The sequence below is a fragment of the Rhinolophus hipposideros genome, assembly GCF_964194185.1.
Source record: "Rhinolophus hipposideros genome assembly, chromosome: 19".
Taxonomy (NCBI): domain Eukaryota; kingdom Metazoa; phylum Chordata; class Mammalia; order Chiroptera; family Rhinolophidae; genus Rhinolophus; species Rhinolophus hipposideros.
In genome coordinates, this window is record NC_138065.1 from 51,417,826 (window position 1) to 51,445,603 (window position 27,778).

The window sequence follows — 27,778 nt, forward strand, 5'->3', positions numbered from 1 at the left end:
GGAGTGACCGTTTGTGTGTGTGTCCTGGGGTCTGGGACATTTGCCTTTCAGGCCGTAGCAGAAAGCTGAGGCGTAACTTCTAAGATTAGAACAAGTTGTTCAAGGACCTGAGCCTGCCTGCCGATCAGCTGCAGCCTCTCCTGTTACAGCAGCTCCCCTGCCCTCCTCACCCCTCCCCTCCCCTTCGCCCTCCTCACTCCTCCCTTCCCCTTCCCCCTCCTCACCCCTCCCTTCCTCACCCCTCCCCTCTACTCCTCACCCCTCCCCTTCCCTCCCCTCCCCTGCAGGCTGGAGCTGGACTCATAGCAGGGAGCCCTCTGGATGCTCTGTGGTTGGGGTCACCACGGGCACTGTGGTTCGGTGCCCTCTGCTCCCCGTTTTGTTTCACCACATCTTCCTGTGTGCCAGGATATCGCCGTGAACAAGCTGAAACAGGTCCTTTCATAATGGAAGTGACAGTCCAGTGAGGGAGACAGACATTCCAAACCTCATCATTTTTACCCCCGTTTATTACTTATTAGGGCCATAAGTGCCACGGGGGGAAAGGAGTAGGAGAGCAAGTGACAAGGGGACCGGACCCAAGGAGGTGACGTTGAAACCCAGATCTGCAAGATCAGAGAAGTGAGCCAAGAGAAAGTGTGTGGCGGACGCCGGGAGGCAGGAGAGCAGGAGCGAATGGAAGGAGGCGCGAGTGGCCGGAACTCGGGGAGCTTATCCACTGCCCACGGCTTTGCTGTAAGCCCATGATTGGTCATGTCCCCGTCCCCTGGCCCACTCGGTGGCCCATATTAAGTGCTCAATAAATGCTAGTGAATGAATGAATGAATGAATGAATGAAGCCTCTGTCAACCAACGTCCCTGGGCCGACGTGAGGGCTTCATACTTATAGATCAGGACCTTGAAGTGAAAATGGACACAGAGGGTCCGCCAGGGTTGACTCTGGGGACACTGGGCTTGGCTATTTTCACTAAGATTCCTTGGCTCATCCAAGGTCCCTGGAAGAGTAACCCGAGGGCAAAGAATGAGACCTTCCCTGCCGAATGCCATGCTTAACCACCTGAGCCTCCAGTCTCTCCCTGGAGCTAAAAATCCATTCCACTTTCCTATCCCCCTCTCTGGGTACCTGTCTTCTCCAGTTTTAACAGCCCAGTCTATCCTACACATGACATAGCTACAATCGTACTTACAATTGGTCTATTTCTTTATCTAGCGTGCTTGCGTCTCCCGATAGGCCGTTGATATTTTCAGATACATTCCAGGAAGGAGCAAACTGAGGTATAGGGCTGTGTGGGTCCCATATGACAACAAAGCCCACATCTCTGATCTGTCCTCCAAGTCTTAGCTGCCTGGGGAGACTCCAGGCAGGAGCCCACAATGTCTGCAAAGCATGGGACAGACTCTACCTGCCCCAGAAGCCTGTTCAGCTCGGACGGAGCCAAAGGGGTCTTGATGCTGTTATTTTAATTATCTTTCCCATCTCCCCTTGCTACACCCTCCAAAGAAGAGACAAGAAAGGAAGTGCCCAAATGAGCTGAGTTGCTTCACTTGAAAGGTCTTATGGGTTTTATAGAGCAAAACAGCTGCCCTCCTGGCACAAAGAGGGGACATTGGGAAGGTGGGGGTTTGGCCATCAGCCTGCAGGGGCTTGTTGATGGCTGGACCTCTCTCCGCCTGCCCTTCCCTCTGGCAGCTCCCTTTGGGCCTGGGGCTGGCCTCCAGGTGCCGACTGAGGGCACACGGGGGTGGCAGTGCCAGGTGTCCCGACCTGAGTGCCGTGAGTGACTGGGGCTGCTCAGGTATCCTCTGTGCCCAGCATCAGCAGCAGGCATGCTGAGTGATTCTGTCTACACCCACGGTTACCATAGCCCGTATGTCTCTCTGGGGAAACTGGTTTTGAATCAGCAGTAGTAGCCTTTTGTCATGTATTTTCTCAATAATAAAGCAGCCAATTTACTGCATGTGAATTGTGCCAGGCACTGTGTTAAGATCATCTCACTCAGTCCTCACAACATCTCTTTGATGTGGGTTTTGTAATAAATTCCATTTTCCCGATGAGAAAACAGATACTCAGAGAGGTCAAGTACCTGGTCCCGGATTGCACAGCTATTAACGGTAGGTCTGGAATCCTCGCTCAGATGGACTCCTAACGCCTGTGTCCCTCAGCCCAGCACCACGCTGCCTCCAGCCTCAAAAGCATTTGGGAGATCACATTTTGGGGTTACAAAGCACCCATCATATTCAGCAACAGGAAGACAAACGATCCAATAGAAAACGGGCGAAGGATTTGAACAGACATGTCACCAAAGAAGATATAAAAATGACGAGTACGCACATTAGTCATTAAGTAAACGCAATTCAGACTGCAAAGAGATACCCCTCCACACCCACAAGCACGGCAAAAGTGAAATAAACGGACACCGCCAAACGCTGGGGAGCTTGCAGAGCCGCTGGAACACTCCCCCACTGTTGGTGGGGTGCAAAATGGCACGGCGTCTTGGAAGGCCGGTTTGGCAGCTTCTGCTCAAGTTAAACCCACACCAAGCACACGACCCAACAGTCCCACTCTTAGATATGTGCCCAAGAGAGGAAGACCTGTGTCCACAAATCTCTTGAGCAGACTTCTGATTCACAGCCCAAATCTAGACACAACCCAAAGGCCCATCAGTGGGTGAGCGGAAAATTGGACACACTGTGTTACATGCAGCTCAGAGTACGGACGACTCGGCACTACAAAGGCATGAGCTGGGGACACGCACAGCCCCACGACGCTCTCGAAAGCATGACGCCAAGTGAAAGAAGTCAGGGCCACCAGTATGGTTCCAATTACACAACATCCTCCGAGAGGCAAAGCTATGGCAGAAAGCAGATCACTGGCTGTTCTTTGACTGCAGAGGGCAGGAGGGAGCTTTTGAGCTGATGGACGCGGCTGTGATCTGCGTCTTGTGGTGGTGACACGACTGTACACAGTCGTGTCGTGACTGTACAACACTCACGACATTGTACTTATTAAGGTGATTTTTATTCTCTATTCATTTTATCTCATAAATGTGATTAAGAATTTTTCATTTTAGGAAAGTACACATCATAGTTCTTGTCGTTTTGTTTAAAGGTTGAGGCGCACCCCATCTACGAGAGGTCTGCTTTCGTTGGCCTTGGGGCTCGGGACTGTGCTTAGTCCTAGGAAGCCGGCTCCCACGGGCCCCACGGCATGGGCAAGAAGGTGCCATGGCCACAGGAGGTTGGCAGCTGCTGGGAGAGGGCGGCACCCAGCCACTCCTCTCCATCTCAGGGCAGCCGCCAGCACTCAGGAAGCAAGAGCGGCGAAGACGGCATGGAATGGGGGGCTGGACAACCCAGGTTTGAGTCCCACTCTACGATTTATGGCTTGTGGGATTGCAGGCAGTTGGCTTGCCTGCTTAGAGTCTCATCTGTAAAAGGCTGCTTAAAAAGGGGGGTCGTGGGGATGCTCAGAGATAGTGTTTGATCAGTTTGGGTCCAAATCCCAACTCTGCCTCTTAGTAGATGTGTGATCTTAGGCAAGACACTTAACTTCACTGAGCCTCAGTTTCCCCACTTGTAAAATAAGGCACGTACCTCATCTGATTGTCATAAAGACCAGATGAGATAACACACATAAGGCCCCAGATTGTGATCAGCTTTCCCTTCCATTTTAGCTGTTGCTGTTGTCACCTAAGACACTGATTGACACGCAGTAGGTGTCAGTTGGAATGTGGGCTCCCTTGCGCCTTTGTAGGGGTGCCAGGCGGTTGCCAGTTGGTCCTGAAGAATTCATTGCACGGAGGTCGTAGGGATCTGCTGCTGCCATCTGCATCCCTGCCTGCAGGCCAGGTGCTGCACGTCAGTGGCAGAGCACTTCACAAACGGGAACCTCCTGGATCCCACAACATTGCAGACCAAATGGGGTGTGAGTCTGGACCCCAGTTATGAGTCGCCCAACTCATAGCAGAGCCGTACCCACGCTCTTGGGAGGTGGGGTGGGGTAACGGCACAGGACCAGCCATCAGAAGGAAGCCAGCTTCTGGCTTCTGTGGTGGGGAGGGTCTCACCTACCACATAGGGCCCTGACCATGAAGGGGCCAGGAAAGGAGAGCCCCGTGGCTGGAGCCTGAGGGCTGTGCCTATCCTGGGGTCCCAGCCTGACTAGGTTTGTTTCTCAAGTGGGAGCAGGCCCCTCAGGGGCTCTGGTGGGTGAATGGCCGGAGCAGCAACTCTCCAGGGCACACATGTGGGTCCAAGGGGTGAGGGAGCGGGAATAAGGGGTTAAGTCTGTGGGCAGACAGACTCTGTCCTGTAGCGTCAGAAGGGAAGATCCAGATGCATTATTTCAAGAGCTGAGCAGCCTGGAGGCCGGGAGGCCATTGACCCAGCAGTCGGGGAGCTGTGTGAACTCTCCACACCCCCTCAGCCCTTCCGCTTTCTCATCTGTGAGAAGAGGGGCTCCCAAAGATGCTCCCTGAGACCCAAGTAAGGAGCAGGGCTGGCTCACTCTTTCCTTTTTGAATTTGCCATCACTGTGAAGAAACTCGAGGCCACTTAGGTAATTTTTCTCCTGTAGATGACAACACAGGGGGATAACCGGAGTTCTGGCAGAACTGGGGAAATTGCCAGGAAGTTCGTAACCCCGAGGAAACGCAGCCCTGTACCCCCAACCTGCTCACACAGGAGCCCTCCTCATCCCCCTTCCAGAGAAGATTCTCAGAGTGGAACCCTCTCCCATCCTCAAACCAGAATCAAGTGCAGATTCATTCCAAATGAGAGACTCCGGGTCAGAGTTTCAGGAGAGGAGATGGCACTGCTGAAATAGCCTATTAAGAGGCAAGTAGATGAGAAGCCAGTAACAAAGGGAACTCTCCAATCAATAATATAGTGCTACGTTTGCAGGGTGACAGGTGATTACTAGATGGAGTGCGGTGATCACATTGTCGGGTACATAAATGTCCAAACATTCTGTTGCACACCTGAAACTAATATAATATTGTACGCCAACTGCTTAGATTAAAAAAAAAAAAGAACTACGACCAAGTTGGATCAAGGGGTTCAAAGCCCAAAGAAGCATAACTGTCAGGAAAAAAATAAACGAGAGAGAGGGGTGGGGACACCCTGCCCAGCTACGGGAGACTCCTCCTCACTTTGGTTTTCTCGGGAAAGGCAGACAAAGAAGGAATCACTGCAGGTTTTGTTTTCTTTCATTCACACCCTTGGCCATGTTACTTTTTTGCTGTCTGTGACACAGGTGCGAGGGGGGAGGCGGCAGGAGGGCCTCGGAGACTAGAATGGGCCTCCAGGGACGCCTCGTGTCTCTTCACTAACCTCCAGGGGAAGCAGCTTTCTGGGGCCCTGTGAGAGGCAGGGGCTCCAAGCTCAGAGCAGAAGTCCCTCCCAGGACATCCGAGAAAGAGCTTCCCAGTAGCAGGCATAGAATCGTCCTGGCCCCGGCCCGCCGCATCGAGTACAAGGTACAAGATACAAACAAACTGGCCTCCCTGTGCTACCCTCTTACGGGCGCCTGGGCCGCCTGTTACCGCACGCACGAGAAATCTCTCTGGACACTGGCCAGCATGCTCCTTGTAGAGACAGCCGTCACATGACTCATAAGGTGATTTGGTTTTCTTATCGACAGTGGAGCCGCATTCAGCCCAGGCTTGACTTTCTGCCATCACTGCCCCCCCAACCTCCTCCCCCCCACACACACACCTCCTGGTGCCTCCTGGGAGCTGGGCCTTTCCCAGGACAGGTGGCTCCACGCTTTGTGGCTTCCAGGCCACTTTGCACAGAGAGGATGTGGGATTGCAAAAGGACCTCCTTCACCCCATTCACCCCACAGAGAGCAGAGGGCAGGAATGGTGCTCATTTCCCCTCCAGGGGCTGGTAATGAGGCCAGACTGGCCCATGCTGGCCTGTCTGCCATCAGCCTGCCCTCCAAACAGCGGGTGTGATGCAGTGAGGGGAGGACTCAGGGTCCCGAATGCAGTCTAGTCCCAGCCCCGTCTCTGTGGACTTCCTCTGTAATGTGGGGATGGAAGCTACCCCACGGGCTCATTATCGTAACTGAGCAACACGTGCAGGGGAAGTGTCTTGGGTGCCAGCGTTTATTTTTATTGTATTGTTTTGTTCTTCCTACTTTCCACAGATTTTACTTACTATGGCCAAGAACTGGCCCGTGCAGAGATTAGACCTGTTTGGTCATCAACACCTTACGTTACGCAGGAACCAGGGCAGTTCCATCGCTGCAGGTGACTTCAAGCCAAGTGAGATTTAAGAAGATGCCGTAACCCTACGCAAGCCTCGGCTAAGCATTATTTTAGTGGCGGCCAGAGGATGGTCCTGAAAAGTAAAAAGCAATCGACCCACAACTTGGGGGCTGGGGTGGGCGGTTACAGAGAAGTCAAGTCGTGCACCCTGCTCTGATGAGCCTGACAGGCCAGGTGGGGAAATCCGCGGCCAAGGTGGGTGAATACAAGCGCAAGTTAAGAATTGAAAGGACAAGACGTGTATCGGTGCAGGGCGTGACGAACAGCTCAGGCTGCATGTGTGTCTGAGGACCCAGGAGGGGAAACCATGGCGTAAGGAGGGCAGTAAGGCCGGCTCAGAAGGTGGTTACGGAGAGTGCTCAGGAGGCGTGATGTTTGCGTCCTCTCCCCTCTGCTCCTTAGGTGACCATGGGCAGTTGACTTCATCTGTGCATTTCAGCAGCCTCGTCAGTAAAGTGGGGATGGTGGCGTTTACGTCACAGGCTTGTGGGAGACTCCAGCATGAGAGCACATGGACGGCGCTTGGCATAGAGTGTGGCACATAGTAAGTGCTCAAGAAATGCGGGTGAGTAGTAAACAGGAAGCCAAGCTGTTGGGGATTTATCCTGAGGGGTAAACCCAGCAAGGAACGCCAAGGAAAACAAGGGCCCTGAATCCGATCCCTGCAAAGACACACTGAGGCAGCTCCACAGGGACGCAGACATCTTTTTAGGGAGAAGGATTTTCAGGGAAGGGTGGGCGATCCGGCTCAGATGGCGGGAAAGGACCCTGTGACCCTGGGCAGCCCTGGAAGCAGAGGCATGGAGAGTTCAGGGACATTCCACATGTATCCCACCAGAAAGAAGGACAAAATAGAGAAGAGAGCTGGGAAAACGTCCATGTAAGGAGCAAATTGAGGGGGAGGGGGGCTGGGGGGCAGTGAAGGGAAGACAGGGGCTAAGAGCTGGAGATGGCAAAATTCCAGGCTGGTATCAGCTATAGGGTCTGGCAGAGAATGGCCGCGTGCTCCAAGGGACGCCTGTGATAACAGTTCCCAGCATGCTTTGCTGAATTCCCACGCCTGGCTCTGGCGTTTGTGACATTTTGAAGGCACTCTGAGATTAGTTAGCTGAAACATAGGATGTAACGGCAGGGTAGAGGATAAAAGACCGTTAAAATGAAATGTTTCCCTTTTTAACTGAGAGAGAAATCCCAGACACTACATTAAAAAACAAACAAACCCTCTAACTATAAAAAAAAACGTAAAACTTTTTAATGGAAAAAAATATTATAAATGAAGTAATATGGAGCTATGAAAAATTATTTCTAACACAGATGAAAAGGAGATAATATCCGTTATATATAACACTGTCACAAAATGACAAGAACAATATTTAGCAAAGGATATAGATAAGCAATTCATAGGAAAGCAAATTTAAAAAGCCAGTAAACACAGAACGATCCTCCAACTTACTAGTTGCCAGGGAGATGCAAATTAAATTAACATGAAGATTTCCCTTTATGCTGATGGGGCAGGCAAGGAGAGAGAGGGGAGCGGGGTGAGAGAGAAACAGCTCTTCGTGTTTGGGAAATGAGAGAAAGAACTATTATACTTTGCTGGAGGCAATGTGAGCAGTTACAGCCTTTTGAGAAAGTTATCTGGCACCATGTATGAAATTAGATTACACAAACCTTTGGACTCGGCTCCATGCTTCTGAGACTCTACTCTGCCGACATAAAACCTCAGCATCTAAGGACATAGAAGCTGACTGCAGCACCCGTCACAGCAGCCAAACACTAGAAACAGAAGCAGTTCCCATAAAAAGAAAGCTGTGCGATGGTCCATCCACATCACGGGCTATTAGGAAACCATTCAAAAGAATGAACTGGAGCACTCCAAACTTCCATGAAAAATTGGAAAGTGAGAATAGTAAGATGCAGAGAAGTGTGTATGATCCCAATTTTATAAAGCAACAACTAACAACCTACCCTCGATGTGTGTATGTGTATACACACGTGTATGTGTATGTATAACGTATACAGTTATAGAATTAAATCTTAAGAAAAACCCTGCCTGTAATACCCAAGCATGCTTCCTGTGATCTCAGTTGTGTAAAATTGTGTGTGTGTATTTCAATGAATAAATTAGAACTGATTTTTGCAGGGCTGTCCATGATGTTTTCAAGGGAAAGAAAGCAAATTGCCAAGATGTAAAATATGAAAAACATCAGAGAAAAATTTTTTAAATACTGAAATGAGAGTTTCAAACTCTAATACCCCAAATCCTTTGGAAAAGTCCAGTTTGAACAGGGGAGCAAATATCTGAAAACACCTCTGGAGTGAGCTGTCTTCTCAAAATATCAAAACCAGGGCCTGGGTGTTTGGGGACAGGACACAGATGTACAGAGGGGAGGAGAAGGAGGGGATGAAGTTAATAATTCCATGAAGATATTGTGTCACTAAGATGAAATATACGTGCCTTAAAGTTGTTTTCAGGCTTACAAAAATCTAGGCCAATGTATCCCATCGGGGGCGATGAACACATTTTTAAATGCTGTCCCTTCACTATTACACGCTCGCTGCTCTCCGCTCAAGGAAGTGATCAATCCAAAGACACTTCCCTTCCCTCTCAGCAAATTATAGGACAAGAGAAAAGAGAGAGAAACACATAATTTCCTTTAGGCCCCATTCCTCGATGTTCTGTAGGTTTGGGAGAACTCAGTAGAGTTATCACATTTCAGGGGGATGAACAGACTATGTCCCCAGGGGGTCACGTATTCATCAGTTTTGGAACAGAAAAAGAGGACAGGAATCAAAACTGACTGAGTGCTGGGGCAGCCGGATGGCTGTTGGTCAGAGCGTGAGCTCTGAACAGCAGGGTTGCTGGTTCAATTCCCACATGGGCCATGAGCTGTGCCCTCCACAACTAGATTGAAGACAACAAGCTGCTGCTGAGCTTCCGGAGGGGTGGCCGGATGGCTCAGTTGGTTAGAGCAAGAACTCTCAACAACTGGGTTGCCAGGTCAGGTAATAATAATTAAAAAAAAGCAAACCTCAGGGTGTTAGAGAGAAAGTCCGCCTACAGTATTTGGTCCAGAAGGTCACTGGTTGGCTACTTCTCATTTATGGGAAGAATGTGTTTATCCTAGCCTACCTGCTTTCCTGGATAATCCCAGGAGGTACCTTTCGGTTTTATAGATGAATTTATTTTTAATTATGATACATACATTACTAGATCATTGTTCTGGGAATTAGATAATATCAAAGGTATTATTACCTCCTCACTGAATTCTAAGGGGGGTTGACAGGGTAGAACTCCAGACAGGATGAGAAGACCTGGGTTCAAGTTCAGCTCCTGCCTCAGCAGCTACTAGACCCCTTAACCGTCCTGAGCCTCAGTCTCCTAACCAGTAAAATGGATCAGTAATACCCAACTCACAGAGCAGCTGTGAGGGTTTAAAAATAAGCTGTGTCATAAAAGCTTACATATTTGTTCCACCCCTTCTAAAAGACAGACACAGGCTCCGTAAATTCAAGTATACAGTCCAATAGATCAAATAGAGAGATTATGGGGCTTTCCTAATGGTTTCTTCACTTTATAAAAGGGTCTCCCTTCAGGGGTTTCTCTGGTGCATGAAAACAGGCTTTCCCCCAAAGTTTTAGTTTATGCATAATTTTTTGGGGGGGTAAAAACAAACAAGTACCTGCCTTTTTAACGCAGAGACATCCTCAGCCGTTCTACAAGAACGTCATAACTGGGTGGAGGTGGGAAGACTGTCCCACGTTTGCGAAGTAAGGAATAAGTGGACTGGAGCTACGTAGCAGCCCTGCCGCTGATGCCACTTAGCTGGGCCTCAAGAATGAGAGTGCAATCGCTGCAGACAAAAAATGGCCTCCTCCCCACTCTCCTCATTCCTACCTCTTACCAGTGGGTCTTAGGAGCCAGCCTGCCTGGCACCACAGGCGGACGGTGGAGAACATGGGCAGTTTATCAAGGGGTGGTGTGTTCACCTCACCTCGCCCAGAGGGGACTTGAGGTGCCACCCACAGGTCAGAGCGGGGAACCTTTTTGGAAATCGCAGGCACCACGCTGCTTATGTCATAACTCTGTCCTTTCCGACAGGAACACCGTAGGAAACACCTGTAGACAGCAGGAAGCTAGAGGCATTAAAAATATCTGCCTGTCCCTACAAAATAAGTAAAAATGGTCTTTTTTCTTTACAGAGAAAACAAACAAGGCAGTATCTGGTTGGAGCCATTTCCTCTCTGCAAAGCACATCCCTCTTGCAGCCCACCCTCCCTGGGAAGAGATGGGCCTGGACCACTCGCTTCAACAGCCCAAGACATCCGGATGCCGGCCGAGATGGTTGTCAGGAAGGGTCTCGAGCAGGTTCCAAGCCTCCACGCTGGAGATTTCTTCTGCAGGAGGGAGGGTTTGAGGAGGCTGAGCTCATTTCCTTGGGGAGATGTGTAGCTTCCATCTGCTCTGTGCTCTTCCTGCACAGTGGCCTAATCCCAGGAAATCAGTCCCTGGGAGCCACCAGGAGCAGAGATGACAGGCCCATTCGGGAAGGATATGATGGCTGGGCCTGCAGGATCTGGCCGAGCACATGAGCAGATATGAAGGTGACAGAATGAGCAAACCTCAGACTCTGCTGTCTGCCCTGATCCAACAGGCCACCCAGCCCAGTCAGTCTGTCTTCTCCACATGGTTGCATGTGTTAGATGAGACCAGCTCCTCTCCCGTTTCCAAGGGGCCAGGATTTTGCCTTTTCAAAACACTCCGCACATGACTCTTACATGGACCGAGGAGTGGGAACCACTGCTCTGATTTTTAGAAGGCTGAAGTCTGCCAGGGGATGAGCATGCTAAGGAAACCACACAATACTCCGTGGACGAGAAAAGCCAGCATGCAATGAAAGCAGACAAACTTCCAAAGCCAGCAGAGAAAATCCTGACCCAAAGGTATCTTTTGGGAAGACCCAGGATCTCGATCGTCAAAAATAAAATGCAAGTTACCTCTAAGGCAACCCTGTACAATCATTAGGTTGGCAGAACTTGTTTAATGATGAAAAGCTAGAGATGCCAGGATGATGGGGAAAACTGCTCCCTGAAAAACTGCTGTTGGCATGACACACGGATGAATTCTGCCCTCTCTGGAGGAAATAATCCAGGACTATGTAACAAGAGCTCGAAAATGGTTTGCTCTATTCTTAGAATATACGTGAAGGAAATAAAGAAGGAAAGTGCAGTTTATACAAAATTATCTATAGCATTGCTATTCACATAAAGGTGAAAAATTAGAAACCATCTGAATGTTAAATTTTAGACAACTGTTGAAGTAAACTATAGAGCACAAAGGCAATAAAACACTAGGTTTCCATTAAAAATGACAAATAGTCAACGTTGCCAACGCACGGAGATGTGTACGGAACAAAAGGGAAAACGGGGCTGAGAAATTCAGTGTTTTGTCCACAGCGATGAGAGTCACACAGAAACATAAAAATACACATGGAGGTGAATTTGGAAGGATGGGCAGAACCACACAAGCTTCATCAGCTTTGAAGTTGTTCACAGTTTTCATAATTAGCATGTGTGTCCCCAGCTAGGCAGCAACTGGCCGGGCCCCGTCTACGAGGGCCAGGCCTGGCTCCAGTCTGACAACTGCTTGTATTTTTACCTAGGCCTCTTGGCTGAAAATACACCACAGTATCTGGCCACGGTGAGGTTTCAACTTTAAAGGGGCCCCTTTCCTTTTAAACTCAGAGGCTGTCCAGTCCAGATGATAAGACGGGAATCCCAGGCTCCACTAGGAAGGGAGAGCGAGGGGAGATAGGAGCCGGGGGTGGGAAATCTCCACCCAGGGCCTGGCAGCAGGGCACCGCCCTTCCAGGGGAGAAGGTGACTGTCGGGGTGACAGGAAACACCTGGGGGCCACCAGATGAGGGGGGAGCTGGGGAGGAGTGCAGCCCCTCTCAGGAACAACTGGGAGAAAGCCTGTCACCAGCTCAGCTCAGCCTCTTCCTGCTGGCCCACGGTGCCCCCATGACAGGGCACGTGCGGCGTTCATGCCAACCATGGTCCCTGCTGGGCCTTACCCCTTCGTCTTTGCTAGGTAGACTCAGTCCCCCAAATAGAATAGTGACTGTGGAGTAAGAAGACCCCCATAGCAACAAAACTACCTGTAGGATGATGGGGAAAAGAGGGAAGTTCCTGGCATAGGGAACAGCAGGAGAGAAAAGCTACAGACAGGAGGGGCTAGAGTCGCCCAGAGTGGCCGGGAAACGCGGTGGTTAGTCCATAGTGCTGCCCTCTGTGTGGGCAGGGGAGCCGACAACGAGAGTTTATCTACCCGGAGCACAGAGATGGAAGCTGCCCCTGGGTGGGGGGTGTGGGGACAGGAAGGAGAGCCCTGCAGCAACACTGCCTGTCAAGAAAGCTCGTGCCCTGGTGCCCTTTCTAGGCTGTGGCCCGGGGACAGACCTGACAGAAGTAGCCAGGCACAGACTGAAAGGTGTCCCCTGGGCCACAGATCAGGTGTTCCGAGCTCTGGGAGCTGCGTTTCTGTCCCGGTCTCCATGGTGGGAGTGGTGACCCCACAGCAGACACCCTATTCTCACCCAGAGCTGGAAGGGAGGCTCTGGGTCCGGGGGTTGTTATATGCTGACCGGTGTCCCCCAGACTCATATGTTGTGGCCCTAAGCCAGTGCCTCTGAATGAGACTGCATTTGGATAGAAGGTTTTTAAAGAGGTGATTAAGTTAAAATGAAGTCCTAGAGTGGGCCCGAGCCGATGTGATGGTGAGCTTATAAGAGGAGATTAGGACACAGACGTTTATGGAGGAAAGACCCTGCGGAGATGCCCTTCGTAAAGCCAAGAGGAGAAACCGGCCCCAGCAGCACCTTGACCTTGGCCTTCCAGCCTCCAGAACTGTGAGGAACTAGGTGTCTGGGGTCTAAGCCGCGAGTCTGGGAGCTCTGCATGGCAGCCCTAGGAAACGAACACAGGCGTTGACCTGGCCTATGGAAGCTGCCTCTGGGGCTGTGCCCCCACGTCCCCCCACCCACCACACCCAGTGCATTCTCACGGCATGGTGACGGGCAAAAGCGCCTCGCGTCCTTCTGCCCCACTCTGTCAACACGGCCCAAGTTCGCAGCCAGAGCCACTGCCTGAGCTGTGATGTGCTCTCTTCCCCCACTGCTCCATTCTTAAGCAGCGCTTTTATTTCTAAACCGCCAAACGGGTCACCAGACAGATGGGGAGTCCCTGTAGCTCCTAACTTTGCCCTTGACCATGGCTGAACAGTCCAGGCTCCTGGCATGAGGCACAAAGCAGCAGGGTGCCCCAGGGTGGACAGCAGGTCTCTCCTCAGGTCCCCAGGGCCTCCTGGGGAGCCCCTGGGGGTCAGACCAGAGTTGGGCCCAAACACTAGAGAGTCAGGAAGTCCTGCCTGCCCCCCCCACCCCACCCTCCCCGGCCGGTTTCCTCTGTGTGGCTTCAAACACAGCCTCTGCCTCTGAGCAGAGTGGTCCCGCAGGCCCAACCTGGCCTCTCTTCTGTAACAGCTGCTCCAAGTTTCAAAGGGAAGCCACACGAAAAGCAGGAAGCAGAGGCCCAAGTAGAGATGCATGGCCCTCAGCCCCTCGCCCCTCCACCCCCCACCCCCACCCCCACTCACCCAGGCTCCACAGCGCCTGCTTCTCTTTGCAGGACCAAGTTATTTCCAGATATTTCCTTATGTTTTCCAAAACACAGAGGTGATAACACCTCGCATCTGCAGAGCCCTTTATTCCTTTTCCAAGCCCTGGACTATGAGCACATTTCATGTAATCCTCCCAATAAGCCAGGCAGGGATGGAATAATCCTGGAGAGGCCCCAAATCCTGGGCTGTGGACTCCAGATCCCACAGCAACAGAGCGATGGGAGGTGGTCCAGGCCCTGAACCCCTGCACCCTATGCCTGGCATCTTCCAGCTTGATCGGAACGCTCCCTTGGTTCCTCTCCAGCACACACATACCTACACTCACAATGTACCTGCACAGGTGCCAGGAGCCACAGGTGATCTGCTTTTCACTATGGACACGAGAAACTCAGTCCCAGGTCTGCCTGCCCTTTCGATGCCATGGTCATATCTGGCCATTTTCCTGAGCACACGGCCCTTGGAACAACATTGCCCCTTCCCCTAGGCCTCAGGTAGAAAGTTCTCGGCCCTCTGAGGTGGGGTCCCCCTCTCTAACTCCTCTCCCCGCGTCTGCTTCCTCAGGCCCCTCCATGGCCCAGAGGACCGAACAGTCCCCCGATGTCTCCATGCCATGTCTCTCCAACACGTTCCCTGAACCACAGCCAGAAGGAACTTTCTAAAATGGAAATCTGATCATGTACCTCCCTGCCCCCCATTGCCTGCTCTGAGAATAAAATGAGTGGTGGCACAAAGAGGTGGCTTTGGAAAGCTTCACCGTTGTTCCGTTGTTCCCATAATCTCATCAGCCATGTCAAATACATATCCGATTTAAGCTGAACAGTGCGCTCACTCTGCGAACACAGCTGTAAGGCCCGCCCCTTAGCGCCCCACCCCACGCCCCACAATGAGACTGCGCCCCTCAGCGCCTCTGTGCAGAAGCCCTGGCACCTCCCAGATCAAGTCCTAAAGAGGCTCTCCTGGTCTGCCAACCAAATCCAGTCCTTCTTCACACTCTCCTTCCTCCTGCCGCTCCCCCAGCTGGAACACTCTCTTCAGTCTCCAACTCTCCATCTCCTCCTCCTCCTTCCTGATGAAGCTCAGGCATCACCTCCTTTGGGAAGCCTTTCCTCCCCCCAGGTCGTACTCAGATCTGTCTTCTGAGCAGAGATCTGTTCCAATACTTGCTCAAACTGCAGTCATCACCGGTTATGGACTCCCTTGCTAGACTGCAAGCTCCTGGGGGCAGGATCCAAGTTTTACTCTCTTGTGTGTCCAGAAGTCTGAGCACAGATCCGGACACATTGGCCCTCATCAAATATTTATTAAGCGAACGAGTGAGTGAGTGATGGCGTCTCCTCCCTGACCCAGGCCTCTCGCCCATGACCCCGAAGGATTTTGGAGGAGCCAGTCCATCGCTCCCTAGAGGCCAGTGCAGACATTGGGTGTTGTGCTTCCATCTGTGACTAGTGGGAGAGGTTCTTGGTATCCTTGGGCTCATTCTGCCCTGCCCCCCTGGCACTGGTATGTAATTTTCCCCTATCTGCAGCTGCTCCAGCAGGAAGTACCAGATGATTGCTTCATTTCCCAGGGTGTCCACACCCCTTTCCTGCCCTCCGGTCCTGTCCTTGCTGGTGGAAGGGGACCCACAGGCGGCTGCTGTCGCCTCACGGTCCCTGCCTGGAACAGGTCACTGAGCCTGTAGTTTGGGCACAACAGGTACAGTGAGCCTTTGCGGAAGGAAGGAAGGTCATAGCCAATTTGGCAACCTTCACTGAGAACCATCAAAACATTTAGATCCTTTGACCTAATAATTCCACTCCTGGGAATTGCTTCCAATTCAAAAGAAGAAAAGATACACGTACTGTTTATAGCTCTGTTATTTATAATAAGGAGAAAGTGGAAGCAAATGCCATGTCCCAAAATAGAAAAATGATTAAATAAATTGGAGTATATTTGTCTAGCAGAACACCATGCAGACATTTAAAGTGACAATTGGATTGTGTGCAAGGAGATTGTCTTGGAAATAACATGAAGTGAAGAGTTGCATGTACACTGTGGTCACAATTTTGTAAGAATTATGCCTGTAGCTACAAATAATGACACACAAAATTGGAAGTAGTTCTATTAAGTGAAATTGTCTTTTTTGCCCAGGCTTTTTTTTTTAGTTTTTTTTTTTTTTTAAAATGATGAAGGGGATAAAATTGAGGCTCAGAAGGGAGCAAAAAAGAAAACAGGATGATAGATTTTTACAGTTTTACCTTAAAATGTTTAATATTAGCTTAATAACAAATTAATATTTTAAAACTACAGAGGATACCCTGAACACAAAGTCCTAGGGTTTTCTAAAAGGATTTTCTGTTGGTTGTGGTTTTATCATTGTTTTAAAAATAATCACAAGAATATGTCTCATTCAGACCTTCTCAATAATGGGTCTATAAATTGTCAGATGTGGGACCTGATTGCCACTAAAAGTACTTGTAAGACATTTGCCTATCGGATAAACAATTCTGTCGCCTCTCTCTTCATTCTCTCCATCTCGGCTACCAAATTCCCAGCTTCCAGGTCACAGCCTGGGGGTTGAGGCCCATTTCCCCAGAGGCCTCCTTTCCTGGAGCTCGAGAGAGTTAAGGAAAAGGAAGATGAGAGTCCTGGGGAGGGCGTGTGGGCCGGATGAAAAAAGATTCTAAGTCCTGCATTCGCCGGATATAGAGATAAAAACTGAGATTGAGGGTTTTTTTGTTTTTTTGTTAAGAAAAGTGTTAGTTTTTGTGAAGTTTGTGGTCAGCTAACAGCACCTAACCCTTTGCATATAAATTGAAGTGCTCCTTCACTGTCATTCGTCCTCCCGGTCAGGTCAAACATGTCCACAGCCGCGTCCTCTGCCGCCTCCTCTCTCTATAGTCGCCTCTTACCACTCCTTCCTCAGAGACCGTTTCTGTGCAGCTGACCACGGAACTGTGCCTCAGCTTCCCTTCTTCCCTCCAAGCTCCAGCTCGGAACTTCCAATTCTGAATGTCCTGCCAATGCATGGACTGAAACTCAGCCTCTCCCCATCCCAAACCAGCAAAATTCTTCTCCCCGAAAATGCAGCCACTCTGATCTCCTTCCCTCCCACCCCTGCCCGTGTGGCTGCCTCCAGCCAAATACCTAATACTGAGAACTCTTTGCTCAGTTTACTCCGCGGTTTCTTTGCCTCTTGGATCTCAAGGCTGGCTCTCATGGTACCTTGGCCTCTCTGCTGTCACTTACATACCACGTCAGGATGGCCTGTGCCCTGCACTTGTTTGGAAACCCATCAGATCACTTCCCATCACCACTACTAAACTTTCAGCTTATGGGGATACCATCTTTCTATTTGACTTCCTCCGAGAATCCATCCAGTAGGCCCAATAAACATTTGTGGGATGACTGCACAAATGGAAGTGTATTTCCAAACCCGGTCTGTCCTACACTGGTGTATGACATTTTCCTAAAGCTAAACAGAGGATTTGACATTCATCCCTGTTTAATTTCATGATGTTGGTTTTGGCCCAGAAGCCCTTCCTATATAAATCATTTGAACTTGAATATGTCATGTATCGTTTTAACTATCCCAGCTGTGGGTCATCTGGATTCTTTCTATTTTTCATCCAAGTCATTAACAGAAACGTTTAACAAGCCAGGGCGAAGGACAGAGCCCTGTGGCCTGCCCCTGGAGACTCCTCTCAGGAAAGACCTGGCTCCAAAGTGTAGGGAGCTCCGCTGTGGACAAGTTAGGGTAACCTGCTCCGAGTTCATCTCTCCAAAAAGATGAAATACAAGTAATGTGGCTGCCTGAGAAATCAGACCATGCTTGTTGGCATAGGAGAACATGCTGCCAGGAGGCCTAGCCAGAAGCTCAGAATGGGTGTCAGCTGAGAAGGGCACTGATTTGGATGGTTAGCTTCCCCCTTTCCAATCCTGCAGCTGTCTCAGCAGTCGCAGGGTCCCACCTGTTCGGCTCCCCAGCAGGGGCCTCCCATGCAGGTGTGAAAGGTGAAGACAGGTCAGGGAAGAGGTAATCCAGGTCCGGAGAGAGACGAAGAGGAAGAGGGAGGAAGCACCACGTCAGGTCAGTCAAACCACTCTCTTTCCCACTCCCACCTCGCCATTTCAATGTTCCACCAGGGAGAACACACACAGCACACTGGCCATCTCTTTCCGTCCCTTCTTTTGAAATGCATTGATTGGGCCAATGAGACGCCCCTCTTGCAGGTGTGGCTGCCCTGTGAGCTTATAGCTCCGATCTGCTAGTCTACGCCCAGGCTCCCCCATTTCTCAGGTTCTAGTCTGGGCTTATGTGGGTTCTGTCCCAGCACTGCCCCCAAGGACCAGCCTTCTAGAGAAGCGGGGAGCTTTAGCAGCTGAGGTCTCTATGCTGCATGCACTGACCACCCCTCTCCCCGCACACTCTCTGGCTGGAGAACTTTAGATGGCCTCTGGTTTACCCTGGGTCTCAAAGTGGCACCAAAAGCAAGGGAGGTCCTTCTCTTCTAAGTGACTATAAAATTCTACTTACTGATTCAATCATATCAAACCTGGTATGTTGTTAGGCATTGTTCTAAGCACTTTACACCAATATGAACTCATTTAATCCTTGTAACAACCCAGCTGTGTAGGTACTGTGATTGTTTCCATTTGACAGATGGGAAAACCAAGTCTCAGAGAGTTCACAGGAAAGGAATCGGCAAAGTCAGGATTCAAACCCAGGTGTCTGGCTCCCGGGTCTGTGCTCTTCACCCCTACATCCTGCTGTTCTCCATGAAGCCATATGGAGCCTGCATTCACATCTTCGTTCAAAGGGGTGCATTAAAAATATATTATGCTCACTGTAGGCCATGAGGGCCAATAACAGGGCTTTTCAGAGGTTACTGCTTAGTTTAAGAGATGAGGGCAAGTGCTTTGAAAAGCAAGTGTGGTAGAACCGTAAAGTGTTTTCCTTACCACCATTGCACAGATCAGAGCCTTTGAGGTGTATGGGTTAGCCTATCATGGAAGCCTCAGCTTTGCTCCTGTGCACCAATGCCACCTTCTTTGTACAACCTCTGTCACCTTCCGTTAGGCAAAGAGAACACCAGAACTTTCTTACAAAAGACACACTCAGGTTGTTACAATTTTTCACAATATCCATATAAATATTAATAAGCATCTCCCCATGCTTTTATGGGATATTTTAACTTTCCAAGGTACGTTCGCAAATCATCTAATGCAGGGGTGTCCAAACTTTTTTCAACGTTTTCCACCAAGGGCCACATGCGGTAAAATAACAAACAGCCGGGCCACTCACTCGAGGTGAAGTACGCATTGCCTCACCTGGTTAATTTAAGTAAACTAAATATATTTTTGGAATTTGCTGCGGGCCAATTAACAATGGATTGCGGACCGTAGTGGGCCGCAGTTTTGACACCCCTGATCTAATGTATCATGCACCATCTTACTTTAAACACAGCCTTATAAGGTAGGTTAAAGCAGGTACAAGTTTTACAGATGGAGGGACCACGCAGCAGCCTGAGGCTAGTTTCTGACTCTGGACCTGAAACTCTGGTCTCAGCACCCCCCTTGGCCTGTCCCAAAAGCAGTAACCAGACAAGGGAAACTTAAAGGGAACAGAGGGGAGAGAGCAGTCCGTTGTTACTGTTTTCTTCCAATCCCACCGCCTAATTCCAAAGCTCCTTGAGGGCCCACTTTCATTAGCCCTTCCTTAGGCACCAAGGGCAGCGCGTATACACGAGGCTTATGGGGAACAAACGGCAATCCTAAGTGTTTTGTACATACGTGTAGAAAAAGGCACAGATTCCCCAGTCACCATGGAGAGCGCTTCCACACCTAAAAGGCTGGTTACAAGCTGTCTCTCTGGGTGGCACGATGCATGGAATTGGCTGTACCAGGGCTCAGATGTGTGAGAGACATTTTCAACAGCTGCACCTTAATGGCTTCCCTTTCTATTCCACTGACTCCTCTTCCTACAGAAATAGGGTGTGTCTCCACCCCGTGACTTCCCGCACAAGCCTACCTGCCCCTCCTCATGATACTCCAGAGCACGAAGAAGCATTGCAATCACTGAAAACGCTCTTTGGGATTGCATGGCAGTTTTTGTTTCAGTCAGGAAGAACTTGCTCCACCACTAGAGTTGTGCAAGGCTCAAGCGAACGGCCCTGAGTGGCACAGACACAGGCTTCCTTCCTCAGCCTCCACACCTTCCTCAGCCTGAAAAACAGTCTTACCTCCAGACCCAGCTCCACGCCCATCTGCTTAGCGAAGCCCTGAGACCCCCCCCCCCACCCCCCAGGGCCACAGCGGTGCTCTTGAAGCCTGTCTAGTTCTCGTCACTTGGGGCACAGGGCAGGGCGGACTTCCTCATCCCTGTGGTTGAGTGGAGCGTGTGGCTAGTTCTGACCCTTCCGGGCCAGAGCCATGGCTGAGGCAAGTCCTCCAGAACTTTCTTTCCCTCTTGGCAACAGACAATGCTCCCTATGGTAGTTGCTCCATCACCCGGGTCCCAGAGGCAGGCGACAATGACATGAGCAGAGCCTCCAGCCAAGCCTTGATGGGAATGTAGGAGGAGTGAGGAATAAACCTTTGCTGTTTCCGCCACTAAGACTGTGGAAGTGCATTTTATAAGTGCCACGTTAGCCTGTCCAATCATAGTCACCTATCCTCGTTTGAGCAATTAGACCGATGACTTCAAGCCTCAAAGGAGCCAATCGTGTTGTTCTGCAGCCACGTCTTTCGTTTCGGCCCCCCTCTCCATCCCCCCTCTCCATCCCGCATGGAACTTGGGAGGAGGTACTGTGGCGTGTTAATTCTCACTTGATAGCCATGCGATCAGTGCATGAGAATGAGTGGGGCTGCAGGTGGAGGTGTGAGTGGGAAGGGGAGCGTTCTGTGTGTGTGGCTTATTCCCAGGGGCTGCTTTCCCTCAGAGAAGGTGAGACGGCCTTTGGTGTGTCGACCACAGCATTCGCCTGGCGCCTGGGGAGTTTGAAACGGGTTCCCTCCCTCGGAAGGAGGGTTCATGCGCAGGCTTTAGGCAGAGTGTGCCTGTCATTGGGCTGGAATTGGGCTGAAGTTGGCTATGCGTCCCCAGGGCGGCCACGCGGCCCTGAACAGGCTCCACATGGGGGAGTCCCCAGCAGAGAAGCAAGTTTCCTCCCCTTACTTTTAACTGGCTTTTAACTCCCACATACCTGAGAACTTATCGAGGTACTCTTGTGTTTTTCATGTCATGCTGTGTGTGTATCTTGTTTCCCCAAATAGAAGAGAGCTCCTTTTATGGCACCGAGTGTAACTTATATTTCTCTGTACTGCCATCCAGTCCCCCCACTTCAAACACCTTTATTTCACTCTGTCCTCCAGGACTGAACTGCGTGTCGTTCCCCCCCCACACACACACCATGTTGTTTCTGGCACCAGTGGCTCTGCTCTTGTCACTTGTCACTCCCTCGGACTGGAAGTCTCTCCCCAACTTTGGTCAATTCCTAGTCATCCATCAGAACTCAGCTTAGGAATCATCTCTTCCTGCCTGAGCCCCGGGCTGGGTACAACACCTCTTCTCTATCCGCCTGAGCTCAAACCCCTGCTCTGCTCCTGCCTGTTAGGGGCTTCCCCCCTCCACGATTTGAGAACTAGCAGGTTGACATGCTCATGTTTGTGTCCCCCATGCCTGGCAGGTACTAGGCCCTCAATGCATGTCTGTAGGACCGAAATGCTAGTGTGTGGTATCTGTGAATTGTTTCTGATTCATTGTGGGAGAGCCCGCCTGGGAAAGACTTGTGATTATTATGCCGAGCCCAGAAGCCTGGCTGTGATATGGTGCCAGGAGGTTCGGAACCAAAGGCTGGGGACATCTGACGATGCAGACACCTAGATTCTTGGCTGGAGAGAATGTCCAACTCCAATGTCTGGACCTTCTCGGTGCTTCCAGCTGGAGGCCCCACACTACCCATTAAGGATGGGCTCTGATGGCATCTTAGGAGGGTGTCTCAGAGGTGAGGGCCTGCACGTCCACCTCTGCTCTGCCAGGGAGCCCCTGGGGCTCGCAGTTGTTCCCCCAGAACAGGATTTGACCCATCCACACATGACTTTACAGGTAAGCCTCATGGGCCCAGCAGTCATTTCCCACAATTCCCAGGAGACAGGTATTCTGGAAGCCCAAAAGGAAAATGGTGGGCGTGCTCACTGCCGAAAAGACCAGGGTACCAGAGTGGGGTCCTCTCAGGTCTGGCTCGGGGAGGTCCCTTCAGGAGAAAAGCTCCCGGAGGGCCCCAGAGCAATAATCTTCATGTGGCGACTAAGTTTCTGTCCGCAGCCATAGAATTGTATCCTCTTCTGCACAGGGAGATAAAAATGTCTACACAGTGCCCTGAAGGCCGGACAGGAGGTGGATATTGCTTTTGTAATGGAACTGATATCTGACTTCTTAGGGCTTAGGCTCAGCTACGCCCCAGAGGAGAGGAAAGTTGCACGCTGTGAGCTTTCCAAGGCCCAATGCTGCCTAAATCTCGAGGCAGTCTCAGCGTCTTTCTCGGGGGCTTGGTGTCATTCCTTACGGTGTGGCAGGGGGCACGTAGTTGGTTTCTTCCCACCCAGAACCTTGAGATGTCTGGATTCTAGCGAGCTGAGGAGGGGTGGTCAGGCTGGCCCTGCAAATCGAAAGCTGTTCCTGGGGGAAGGCAGAGCTGCCTTCGCAGTTCTCTGGAACCCAAATGCTTTCTCTTGCCGCTCTGATAAGATTACGGGGCTGCTGAGCCGCCAGCGTTCAGATTTCCCACGGAACCAGCCGCGCTCACCAGGCTCCAGCCGCCTCGCTGTGAGGAGCCTCGGTGCATGAGGCTGTGAAACCTGACTCCCTTCCAGGAATGCACACCCGCCCCTCCTGCGATAGGGCCAGGCCCTTCCGGCCCACTACCCCTGACTACCCCTACATTCCCCTTGTCATTGCAATCCAGCCAATAGAAGGTGTCTGCTAAGTGCAAGCCAGTGTTACCCGAGGGGTCCCACAGAGTGCCTGGGAGCCAGACAGGAATGTGGGGGACTTGGGGGTGCCCACAGACTCCAGCTCCCAGAGGCCATGCCATCCCTGATAATGACCCGTGAGCTCCAGCCAGCAGCCCACACGGGGCTCTGCAAGAGGGTGGGTCCCAAAAATGGCAAAGGCTGTTGGTGAGATTGGGGTAGAAAATATTTAGTGGAGTGAAAAGACATGAGTGAAAAAGTAGGTTACAAAATGAACACAGTATCAGAGAGGTATTTTCTCTCTCTCTTTCCCTCTCTCCCTCTCCCCTTTCTCTCCCTATTTCCCACACTCTCACTTCATCAGGAGTACAGATAGTCTGTGAAGATGATATGATAGCCCAATAATTTTTGAGTGACGTTTAAAACATAAGAGCTAGTATGTCATCGATGCTCAATAAATACCGAATACGTGGATGAATGACAATATCTGTAAAGGACTTGGCGTTGCCTCGGAGAAAAGGGCTCACTAATTGTCTCCCTCTAAATTAGAAATTTGTTATTTACTAGGTGGCGATCAAGTTTGATCTTCACCAACTAAATCCTTCATTTGTTCATTTAAACAGTAGACTCATGGTTGTGGGAGATATGTTTAATTTTTATGCGTCTGCTGTTTAGTTGAACAAAAATTAAACTTTTTGAGAGCACTCCTAGGCTCTCTCGTAGTGCCTGCAATTTTTACTTAAGCAGCTAAGAATATGAATTGAATTTCGATGTGCCAAGTCTCCAGCTTTTTCTTTACTATAGACTTCTCTCTTCTGGGCTCCTATCTACTATAACTTCCCCTATTATCTCTTCTAGACAAGAATCTTATTTGCATCACAAGAGGTCTGTATGTCTCGTGGGGTCCTGGACATTCCTGCTTAGAACCATCACAGCCAGCGTATTGAAATCTTCCTTTAAAAAGAAAATCGGATCTTTCTCCCATCTTCAGTCATTTATTTACCCATTCAACGAGCATTTATTGAGAGCCCATCAGGCCCCTAGATATCTAAGACATGGTCCTGTCCTCAAGGAGACTTCCAGGGAGAGACCAGGTAGGCAGCTTCTCGTTGCAAGGCTGCCTGGCACTCTAATTCGGTTTGAACAAAGTGCTCCGAGGGCATCTGGGAAGGCTTCCCGAGGTGGAGACATTCGAGCTGCAGATGGAGAGGTGTTCCCTGTTTCTGCTCATTCATTTATCAAGCCAACTTCTCTTGAGAAATGATATGGTTATATTCTAGGCACTATACTAATCTCTGGAGACCTAAAGACCAGTAAAGTAGCCCCTGCCTACAAGAGGCCTCCAGAGCCGTGAAAGGGGCACCGCCATTCTCCTTAGCATCCTGGACAACTCTCTGGGGGCCTCAAACACAGAAGTCATTTCTAGCCTCTCCTGCGACGCGTGGTCTTTCCTGTCCCACCCTTTCCATTCTTACTCTCAAAGCCTGGACTCTCAGAGAAGCTCTTTAGCCCTGTCCCCTTGCTCACAAACTGGTATTCCTGTCCTGTCAGTGTTTCCTACTGTCCAAGGAGCAGAACTCAGGGTCATCCACTATCTGGCCTTGGAGGGCTACCGCTGGCCTCTGCCTGCATTAGAAAAAGGCACCCCTTTGGGGCACAGGCAAGCGTGAAGAAAAAGCAAGCCTTTCCTCCGGATGGCCTGGATTCTAGCTCCCACCTCACCCAGTTGGCCAGCATCCACGGCACTCAGAAGCCCTGTATCTGTCTTACTACTTTCGTTGGTTTTCTCTCACTGCTTCGTACCTTCCTCTCCAGTCCACTGACCTACTCTCCTGAACGAAGCTGGCACGTTCTCCCCGTACCTACCCTATGCCTTCTGCTCCTCACCACCCACCTTTCTTTCAAGGCTTCCTTGGAGTCTCACCTCGTAATTCTGAAATACTGTAGGACTTACAGTCTGCAGCAGACTTCTAGCTGACACTTATGCATTTGTAAATTATATACAAGACAGGATATACTAAGTCTCATTTCCCTAGAGGATTATGAGCTTTTAAAAGTCATCTTTATCTTGTTTATTCCAGAGGGCTTAACGGGGGCTGAAGTAATGATGGATCTTGTTGATAATGGTAAAAGTGACTTAAAAAAAGAAGAGACTTCCCAAAGACTTGCAGTGGGTAACTGGGTCCTACAGGAGGAGTGTTGAGCAGGCCTTGTTGGTCTGCTATGGATTCCTAATCCTGGCAAATAATATAACTCAGTGTCTCCCCAAATATCATGGTCACTTCATGTCTCAAAAGTAGATTTCATTGCTCAAAAGAGGGTTTTACTCTGAGATTTTTCAGGAATTCCTAAATGCTACTGCTGGATATCATGTTCCACCATAAAAAGTTTCCTTCCTGGCTGAGAATTGTCACTTCCCGGGCCTCTTGGTTTCCTCTTTACTTCTTTTACCAGTGCTAGCAGTGGTCATTCTTTATTCAGACATCTTGACAAAACTTCAAAAGCGGTCACTGCCGACCAGCAAATCTGTGCCCTGCGGCAGACTCAGGGGGCACTGACTGGCTTCCTGGATGGCTGAGCAGTTGCCTCTCAGCCCCATCTTGGTAGAAACCCCCATCAGTTACTACCCATCGCATCTTGGTTTGCAGACTGGAGGGCCTTCTCTTTCCGTGGCCCCCCCTAAGCCACACAGGAAGTACCTTGGGTAAGTTCAGGGCTTGTGCCACACACTGTTCCTTCCTCAACCCAGGAAGAAGAAAATGCCTCAGTGGAAGGAGTCCCTGTGTGTCCTCCTAGAACAGAGTTCAAACTTGCCCTTGGCCCTCAAGCAGCAACCTGCTTTTAAGCCTAAGACCTCTAGTCCATTTCTGCAGGAGATTAGACAGGCCCCAAATCAGACTGAACCTCTAGGCTAGAGTCTGCAGTACGCTGTACTCTCCCAAACGAGGGGACCCACTTCTAAAGCAACTTCTGCAGCACCTTCGCCCAGCCCGACAAGCCGGCTGTCCCCGGGCCATCTCTGTGCCGTGCCCTGTGCTTTAGACCTCTGAGTAGACTCGTGAACAGCTGAGCTTGGTTGGGCCTTCCCTGCCCTCCCCAAGTCCCAATCTGCCTGAGTTTCCCTGAGACTCCCATGGTCCCCCCGCACTTTATAAAACCTCCTGGAAGGTGATCCCTGCCCCTAGAAGACAACTGGTTGGGCTGCATGTCTGAGTGCAGAATGCCTTCTCAGGACAAACCTGCTGCCCCTGCAAAGAAGCCACAGAGCCACAGGCCAACCTGTGAGGCTAGCCCGGGAGAGCCTGGATGGGGAGGAGGCGGCAGAAGTGGTGGAATCATGCCAGTGCTGACCACAGCCTCGGGAGCTGTTTTCCTTTTGAAAAATGCGGGAATCACCTAGGAAGCTACATGATATTTGTACCTTCTCCTTTCTTCTGTTCAAAAGCCCCAGGTGCCACTAAGACGAACTTAGGGCTAAGTGTCAAGTCTCCATTTCAAGGGGGAAATCTCGTATGGTAGCCTCAAGATGTGTGTGTGTGTGTGGGGGGGGTACACTCAGCCACTCCTCCACTGGAGGGTGGTTCCCAAACCCCCTGAGGTTGTAACAAGAGGTTGAAACCCCACAGAAATGGCCAGCACTGCCACCGCCCCCCCCACACACACACCCAGGGACATACAGGGGACTCCCACAGTTTATCAGAAATCGTGCCTTTTGCCCACAGGAGGAACGTTTCAGGAAGCTCTGAAAGATGTGGCAGACAGAACAGGGCTTGAGAAGCAGGGAAAAAACCCAACTCTCTAACAGGCCAATCTTCAATCAAAAAGGGAAGCCGGAGGGGTAGAAAGAAGCGCCTCGATGTCAGCTCTGTTTCTCTTTCAATACCCATCTCCAGACTCAAGGGCTTCCGCCTTCTTGAGAGTTTGGCTCACACATTCACCCATTTACAAAGTTGGCTGCACCCAACTGGTTCGTCCTGAGTATTTAAGTCCCTCTCCAAAGTGCCTAGATCCTCGAAGGGACCCCTGTCTCCCTCTGCGGTCCTCCCACCGCCCCCACCTGCCCCCAGGTGCCACCCAGGCGAGCTCTGGGGCTGGCAGCTGCAGCCTGCAGCGGGGGCAGCCTGCGCCCTTCTCCTGGGCAGCGGGGCCAGCCCTGCGCCCCAGCTCCGAGCCGCAGCTGCCCTGGGACGGCCCGCTCCCTGCCCACCACGCCCGCCAGGCGTTACCTCCATGCCCTCCGGGTACCACTCGGCTCCTCCGCCCCAGCTCGCGGTCCTGCAGTCCTCGGTCCTCCCGCCCCGCTGGCCCCGGCTGCAGCCGGCGCAGGGCAAGTGGGCGGCCAGGCTCGCTGCTGCGGGGACTGCCCCGGGGACGGTGGGGGGGGGAGGAGGGGGGAGGAGGGGGGAGGGAGGAGGAGGGGGGAAGAGGGAGGAGGAGGGGGGAGGAGGATGGGGGAGGGGGAGGGGAGCAGGGGAGGGAGGCCGGCCATCAGGGTTTAAATTTAGACACAAATCTAAACAGATACTGTCCCTTCCCAGGGCAGGACTGGAGTGAGGGAGCCACGACTCCATTAATGTGCCCAAACATGGGATGGGACAGCCGCCGGGCCCCTCTTCCTCCAGAAGTTTCTCCAGAACCCGGGTCTTTCCAGGGTTCCAGTCCTTCTCAGCCCCCTCCTCCTTTCACACGCCTTCTCTCGTTTTCTTGCCCTAAAAGTTAAAGTTATTCTTTCATTCTTGTCATCGCCCCTCTTTTCTATTTCCTCCTTTTGCGTACATCCTTACTGCTGCCCTTCATTGGCCTCACACCTGGTTTTCCTGGGCGTCCCGGCTGCAGAGTGAGGACCCTGCCTGGCTGACACTCGTGTTAGCTC

General features: G+C 51.0%; 1 protein-coding gene across 1 annotated transcript in view; it reads right to left on the minus strand.

Moving 5' to 3' along the window:
- The window catches only part of RCSD1 (RCSD domain containing 1), a gene marked incomplete at its 5' end in the record, with an annotated part of 50,836 nt that extends 23,442 nt beyond the window's left edge, over positions 1 to 27,394 (minus strand). Inside the window, 2 exon segments of the mRNA XM_081026547.1 lie at positions 27,132 to 27,325; positions 27,328 to 27,394. Coding sequence (XP_080882673.1) covers positions 27,132 to 27,325; positions 27,328 to 27,394 — 261 coding nt within the window.
- Positions 27,395 to 27,778: the final 384 nt, after the last annotated feature.